General features: G+C 43.4%; 1 protein-coding gene across 2 annotated transcripts; it reads left to right on the forward strand.

Moving 5' to 3' along the window:
• The first annotated feature begins 325 nt into the window (after nucleotides 1-325).
• LOC119849924 (regulatory factor X associated protein) lies at nucleotides 326-7,064 on the forward strand. Of its 2 annotated transcripts, none has more exons than XR_006277675.1 (3): nucleotides 326-1,069; nucleotides 2,912-3,138; nucleotides 3,275-3,406. XR_006277675.1 is itself a non-coding variant. In XM_038387328.2 (3 exons), exons 1-3 carry the CDS (start codon nucleotides 344-346, stop codon nucleotides 5,253-5,255), a joined length of 945 nt encoding a protein of 314 aa, XP_038243256.1. In that variant the 5' UTR covers nucleotides 326-343; the 3' UTR covers nucleotides 5,256-7,064. The 2 variants fall into 2 exon arrangements, 1 of the variants encoding a protein (XP_038243256.1); XM_038387328.2 differs by lacking the exon at nucleotides 3,275-3,406 and adding an exon at nucleotides 5,145-7,064 and having other exon boundaries at nucleotides 2,912-3,019.
• The last annotated feature ends 607 nt before the right edge of the window (nucleotides 7,065-7,671 follow it).

Genomic DNA, 7,671 nt, shown 5'->3' on the forward strand with positions numbered 1-7,671 from the left:
GGCCCTCCGCCGGCAAGGCGCCTGCATTGTCACGTGACCACCCCCAGCTACCCTGGGCGCTTCACGGCGCCGCAGGCCCGCACGCCTCATCTCAGTCCTCGCCTCTTTGCCCCGGTGAGGTTTGCGCACGTGCAGTAAATTGCGTCTTGGGGTCGCGACGGAGCGACCGCCGCGCACGCGGACTTGATTTTCTGTCGCCCTGGTGTGGCACTTCCCTAGGCGCCAAGTTCGTTTTCCATAATACGCATGCGTGCTCCCGCCACACTCCCCTCAACCGTCGCCGCCGTCAAGCGGGCCCTCTGTCGCTGCCCCCGTAGGCGCATGCGTTCCCGGGCCCATACGCATGCGCAGTAGGCATCCGGGAGGTGGCTTGCGTACCCGCGCACGCGCACTAGGTCTCAGTGCGGGCACGCCGCATGTGCGCCTGTCAGGGCCGCCGCGCCTGCGCAGTCACTGCTCTGTGGCTACCGGTCCGGAGCGCCTGTCAGAGGCGCTCGCCGGGTGGGAGAGCGGGACGGAGGGTCTGGGCGGCAGCAGCAGGGCCCTGCGGCCCGGTCCCGCCGCCGCTTCCTCCTCGCCGCCGCAGCTGACGCTGCTGGTGATGCAGCCGTGCAGCGGCGACGAGGAGGCGGCGGGGGGTATCGTGCGGCACCGAGGCCCCGCGCAGGCCCCGGAGACCTCCGGAGGCCTCGTGTTCCTGTGCGAGCTGGGCCCCGGCGAGGGCGAGGGGGACGCGGCCGAGGAGGGCGAGCCGGCGGGCGGCGAGAGCACGGCCAGCCCGGAGGAGCAGGAGGACGAGGAGGAGGAGGCGGCGGCGGCGGCGGCCTCGGGCGGGGAGGCCCCCCCGGGGGGCGGGGGCTGCAAGAGCTGCACGTACCAGGGCTGCAGCGAGACCACCACGCAGGTGGCCAAGCAGCGCAAGCCCTGGATGTGCAAGCGCCACCGCAACAAGATGTACAAGGACAAGTACAAGCGCAAGAAGAGCGACCAGGCCCTGGGCGGCGGCGGGGCTGGGGCGCCCCCAGCGCAGGGCGGGGCTGCCACCCCGGGGGCCAGCGCGCGGGCCGAGGTGAGGGGTTTGTGCCCGGCTCACCGCTGTGCCACGCTGCCGCGGTATTGGGGCAGAGATTTGCGGAGGTGGGGGGCAGCCGAGGCTACGCATCAGCAACCAAGCCCTCCCCTCCACCGCTGTGTGCAAGGGTGGCTCGCTGTGCAGCGACCAGTTAGCAACACACCGAATCACTTGAGCGAAGGGAGAGCTGCAGGTAATCAAGTTTTCGGTGGGCTCCCCCATTGGAGGGGGGGAAACCTAGCCTGCCGCGATGTGCTGCTGTTACAGGTGTCTGGGAACGGCACCTCCCCCACTGGAGAGCCACATAACTCTCCTAGTTCTCTTCTCCCCTAAGGTACAGATCGAGTGCAGAATGGCACTAGTTATTTACATCACCTGCCTAGCTTTTTGTCTGCCCCTACTCCCCACACAAAGTGAGTTCTTTCTAACGAGCCCCTCAGCCTGGTATGATTTCCTGTCCTGTCGAGTTCCAATTATCTAAGCATGTTTGTGGTGGCCCAAGTAGTTCCAATAATAGTAATTCTCCTGTACCAGAGGGAAATCCACGCTCGTCTTATAGACTGAGGCCACTGTGCCAGGGAAAGCCTTGCAGAGAATAACTTTTTGGCCATCCACTTTCCTGCTCCCCCCTCCCTGCCCTTTGTCCGTTACACTTACGAAACCCTGTAAGCGTGCTTAGTCCCTGTATAATACTTTAAATATTCAGAGCTATATTGAGTCTCACAACATCTTCATAAATTGAAAAACAGAGGCACAGGGATCACACAGTAAATCAGTGGTGGAACTGGTATTGGCACTCTGCTTGTTTTCAGCAGTTTTGGTTCTCAATCCCAAACTCTATACAGTGTAGTCTCTGATAGTTGTCATAATTTTTATAAAGAGTTTTCAAGCAGATTTTGCGTTTTGTGCATGCATTGTATCTTGGAATAGTGTTTGGAAGAGGGAAACCACATTTCTTCTACTGAGTTTTAAAAAATGGTGATGGAGGCGGTTTGTTCTGAGGGGGTGGTTTTGGAAGGGGCCGGATTTTCCTTTTCCACAATTATGTAGTGTCTACACTAGGCTTTGAAGATTAGTGAGACTCAAAATAGACTATCCATATATGCATCTAATAAAGGCTGGGTCTTTTGACATTTAAAAATAGACTATATGCTTTCAAGCACTGTAGACAATCTTGTTCATCTCCTAATAGGTCTCTTCCATTTTTTTTTTCCTTCAACAGTGTTGAAGTAGCAGATGCTAGGATAGGTATTTGCCAGACCCCTTTCAGTTGGAAGAATAGTTAACAAACTTTACAGGGTTGGATGCCTCAGGCCAGAAAGAAACCAGTGTGAGGAATCTGCAGGATATTGTGAAATTAGCACCTTATCTGTGCTAAAACATGGATAGAACTGCTGCAGTTGCGAGTATAGCCTGACCTGGCCTCCAACCTCAGATTCTCTAGACACACATTACTTTCATGGAAATATGGTTAAAAAGTCTGGAGGGAACAATTGGGCTGTTTCAAATAACTTAATTTTTGATCAAATAGATTAAAGTTTCATTAGGTAGCTGTGGTAACTTGGTTAGGAGTCTAATTTAGAAGTCTAATTCACCAGTTTCTGGAGTCGTGCTCACTGTGGCAAGTGTAGACTAGAAGCTTTATGGAGGGAAAGGAGAAAAACAGAACATTGGGTGGATTCTTTTCCTCTCTGGCAGACCTTATTTCCTTCCACAGGTTAGGAAGGGGAAGCAGGCCCTTTTATTCTGAGATCTTTTCCCTGTAGAAATGAAAATGCGTTGTAATGACTGAACGTATAACATCTGTCTTTCCTCTTGTATTTTGTGTCTCATGTCCAGGATTGCAATGAAGGTTCAGTTTCTGTTACAAAACAAAGAACAGGGTCTATTGGAGATCGCCCAGCAAGACCTACTCTTTTAGAACAAGTATTGAATCAGAAAAGGCTGGTAAGTACCATAGCTTTACAAGGCTGAAGATAGTAGGGTTGCATTTTGAGAACCAATTTTTGAAAAATTCTGTTGCTCACTCCTTTTCTTAAAGGTACATATAGAATATGTATTGAAAGTTACTGGTTTCAGAGTAGCAGCCGTGTTAGTCTGTATTCGCAAAAAAGAAAAGGAGTTCTTGTGGCACCTTAGAGACTAACAAATTTATTTGAACATAAGCTTTCGTGAGCTACAGCTCACTTCATCCGATGAAAGTTATTGGTGCCTCTCTGGAAACTTGGAAGTCAATAGATTGCTGTTGTGCATTACATCGTTATATAAACATGTTTTAAAAACTGAAATATCACAGTAGACATGAAAGATGCACATTTCGACATCTGCTCAGAACACAAATATGAATAATCATGAGTATATGAACCACAATTACATTAGCTGCATGTGGATATTTCTGTACTATTAGAGAAATGTGCAGTTCTTTCTTTGGGCAGATATCATTCGTAATGTATCTGGGATGTTTTAATCTGTTAACCTAACTTTGCTGTTAGGTTAACAGATTAAAACATCCTAGATGCATTACGAATGATATCTAGGATGGGGGGGAGGGATTGGCCTGCTAAACCCAGGGTTGTGAGTTCAATCCTTGAGGGGGCCGTTTGGGGCAAAAATTGGGGATTGGTCCTGCTAGATGACCTCCTGAGGTCCTTTCCAACCCTGATATTCTATGATTCTATGTAAAGTCTCCAGTAAAACAGTAAGATGTCCACTTTAAATGGTTTAAAGCATGACAGTGCAAGCTTCAGTCATGGCAGTGTAAGAAATAAAGTCAGCAGAATTCTTAGACTCACTACCTCACTTATTATGATATTGTATACACCAGTGGTTCTCAACCTGTGGCCCAATCAGCACTGAGCTGCAGCCCATGTGACATCCTCAGGGCCATACAGGTAATATTGGGTGTGGCCCACAATGGTAAGTAGGTTGAGAACCACTAACACTAACATCTGTTTTACATTCTAGTGAACACAAGATCATTTTTGTGGCTCCTTTAACTCCGTTCCCTGAAGGCCACTTACATGGAGGAGAGAACTTAATATATTTGGTGGTTTGGGCTTTTATTGTGACTGTTTCTACTGTACCTTCACCATTGCTTTTAATCTCCTTCCATCAAAAGAGAATCAAACTGCTCTTCTACTACCTCCATTAACAATGAAAAGCAACATAACCTGCCCTGATTATTGTGTTGGAGGTCTCTTTAGACACCTACGTGCATGATTAAAATGGAGGACTCCAGGTCCCAGATATTGTGAAGATGAAAGTCTTTAAAGAAAAGACCTCAGAATGCTAGGTTTACAGCAAAATAACCTTATTTTGTCTCTCCTCTCCCAGTGATATACAATATATAGAAGAAGCACCTATTTAAAGTCTAGAAATAAACTTTGGAATAGTGTCCATGAAGAGGAAGTTATTTTCTCTAATTCTTTAAACTAGCCTACAGAAAAAATGGAGTCACAAAGCAACCCTTTGGCTGCTCTCTGAGACTTGCTATTGTATTGCAGCTCTTTGGCTCTCTTGCCTGACTGACAGTACCTTCACAGCTCTTAGCTGCACTTGACAAGTAATTTAGTAATGGAAAACTGAAAACACGTATATGATTTCCCTAGAAATATAGCAACCAGATGATCTTGGGAAAAGTAAATATTTCTTTGAAAGGCCTTTGCGCAAGATTGAAGTTCTTTCATTCATGGTTCTGCCCACCAAACAGGAAAAGTGAGGCACAGGTCCTCCTTAAACTGTGTTGCTGTCTTCTTCAGTGCTTTGACCCTTTTTCTCATTCAGCAATATTTCTTTAGAAAAGATTCCTTTGTTTTTAATATAGCCCATCTGGGGCAAAGTATGTGGGAAGGAGGAGGACATGATCTCATAAACCATAAGGGTATTTTTAAATGGAATGTTATTGTATACATCTTGAAGTTTTCCAGAAAGCCAGTTCTTTGTATCAGGTAGCACAAGGATGAAAACATTTCCTAATATAGTAGATAATGTTTAGCACTTTTATGGCACCTTTTATTCAAGGATCTTAAATATTTTTGTGTCAATTTAATATATCCTCTTTTCTTTCTTTAAGTCATTATTAAGAAGTCCGGAGGTGGTACAGTTTCTGCAGAAACAGCAGCAACTGCTGAGTCAACAGGCTTTGGAACAAAGGCAGCAACAGTTTCCAGGAGCACCTGTGTAATGGGGACAGAGATCTGCAGCAGAATCTCTTGCTGAAGTGGTGGAGGGATATGTATCTGACATAAGTGAAAAAAGGCGTGTTAAATATTAAGATGGAAGACTAAAATTGCTGCTGCTGCATTATACCTGTATTGTTTTGTGGTTGCACTTTTGGGGTTCTGAGCTGCGTGGATGTCCACAAATTTGTGAGCAAATCAGGAGGAATTTGGTTCCCCATTCTGTTTCAGAAATGTAACTTATTCATAATTTTTTTTATATAAATGTCATTGTATCAGTAATCCTTACATAACCCCCTACTCTTAGCAAAGTCTTCCATTATAAACTAAACGCTTTGCTATGTGAAAGATTTCGTAGCTTCAGTGTAGTCACTCTTCGATGATAATCATTGAAGAAATAGAGGCAATTACTTTCTATGGAAGTTGTGAAATAAAAAAAGTACTGACTTTGAGCCAGCCCAGTAAGATGACATAGTAGCATATTGCTCAGGGATGTAAGAGGCTTGGAGGCATTAGATTCTGTTGCACTAACAGTTAAAGACAAAATAATGCCATGCAATAGCTGCACTAATGGCTAAGTGTAAGTCATTGGTTAAGCCTGTTGGTCTGTGTCCATAATTCACAAGTCTAGCTGGACTAGAGTGTTTAGCTACAGGGCTATAGAAGTGCTACAGGGCTGTAACTAGCGTAATGGGTAGTTTGAAGGAATTGATGTGGAAAATAGTCCCAGAATGAATAGAAAGGAGAAATTGCCATTTAAAGGAAGAACTAAAGTGCAAAAAAGAAAATAACCTAAGATTTTTTCATTGTTTACATGACCTTCCACTATCCAGTGCTCATGAACTTTACAAAAAGTAATATTTAAAGAATTTGGCGGTCAGTAGTGGTGGACCGTAGCTTGCTGAGTGATACTAGAATAAAGTGACCTCATGGATGAACCAGTTTAAGAATTATATTAATTATTATTTATTTGTCTTGGATTTGAAAACCATGAGTGACTTTCATTCCTCTCTGTAAGTGAATAAAATGAAATATTTAGAGTTAAAGTTGTTGAATTTAGTTATAACAGCTGTGTGCAAAGAGTAAAATGAATTCCGTATCACTTGTTCCTTATCCGTAATCTTCCTCCTACAAAAACAAACCTTTTAAAAGAGCTAATACAAAAGAAATATTATCTTATCTACTCAGGTTTATAGTTAATTAAAATTGTTCATTGTAACAATTGGTTTACCTGTTTAAGAATTGAAACATTGTATCACAAAATAATGAATCCTGAGTTTTTCTTAGTATTAAAACTGATTTTCTATTAGACGGTTTTTAGGTAATAGTATAGGTACTTATTAAGCTGTGACTTTGGTACAAACTCTTAAGGTCCACTAATAAGTATCAATTCAATAATATTTCTGTTACTCTTGTATGGGTGTTGTGTAAAATGTATTTATTTACAGAAATTGTTCAGATAGGAATCTATTAAACAGCAATTGAGTGTCTGGATTGTGCAGGTGGTTCTCATTTCAAACATGTTTTAAGAAATTTTGTATAAAAAATTTTGGACCAATAAGTGTTCTTTGAGCAACTTTCTTGTAAAAACTCGTGTTCCTTTTATTTCTTATTTGAACGTATTCATTAATTTTTATATTCTGTCTCTGTATTCAAATGGATAGCTCTGGTTAGGTAGCCTTACACTGTGCTGCATTTCCAAACTGCTTGTGTTCAGAGAGAGACCCCACATTTAAAAAGATAAAATCAGATAAAGTGTTTTCAGGGTGTAAATGGTTGTTATATGAAAAGTAAAAATAAATACTAATTTTATATATTTTTATTCTGATATTTAGATGAAAGTAGTGGGGATTTTTTGGAGGGGGGTGTGTGAAAACATTTTGGGTGAGACAACTTGCAATTCAGTTAATTTAAAAAAAAAAAAAGTTAGTCTTAAATACCATAGGTTTCAGAGTAGCAACTGTGTTAGTCTGTATCTGCAAAAAGAACAGGAGTACTTGTGGCACCTTAGAAACCAACAAATTTATTTTACCCACTTCATCAGATGCATAGAATGGAACATATAGTAAGAGGATATATATACACATAAGAAAAGGTGGAAGTTGCCAGACTAACTCTAAGAAGCTAATTAAGATGAGCTATTATCAGCAGGAGAAAAAAACTGTAGGTACTATACTTGCCCCAGAGTTCCCATGCCAATTATTGTAAAAAAAAAAACAAAACACCACCAATCTCATTTTCTTATTTTTAAAGTTTTCTGGCCTGTTAACAATTTGCTGAGCCCATACATAAGAACATCTATACTGCATCAGACCAGTGGTCCATCCAGCCCAGTATCCTGTCTTCTGACAGTGGCCAATGCCAGATGCTTCAGAGGGGATGAACAGAACAGGACAATTTATCAAGTGCTCCATCTCCTGT

The sequence above is a fragment of the Dermochelys coriacea genome, chromosome 1 (assembly GCF_009764565.3).
Source record: "Dermochelys coriacea isolate rDerCor1 chromosome 1, rDerCor1.pri.v4, whole genome shotgun sequence".
Taxonomy (NCBI): Eukaryota; Metazoa; Chordata; order Testudines; family Dermochelyidae; genus Dermochelys; species Dermochelys coriacea.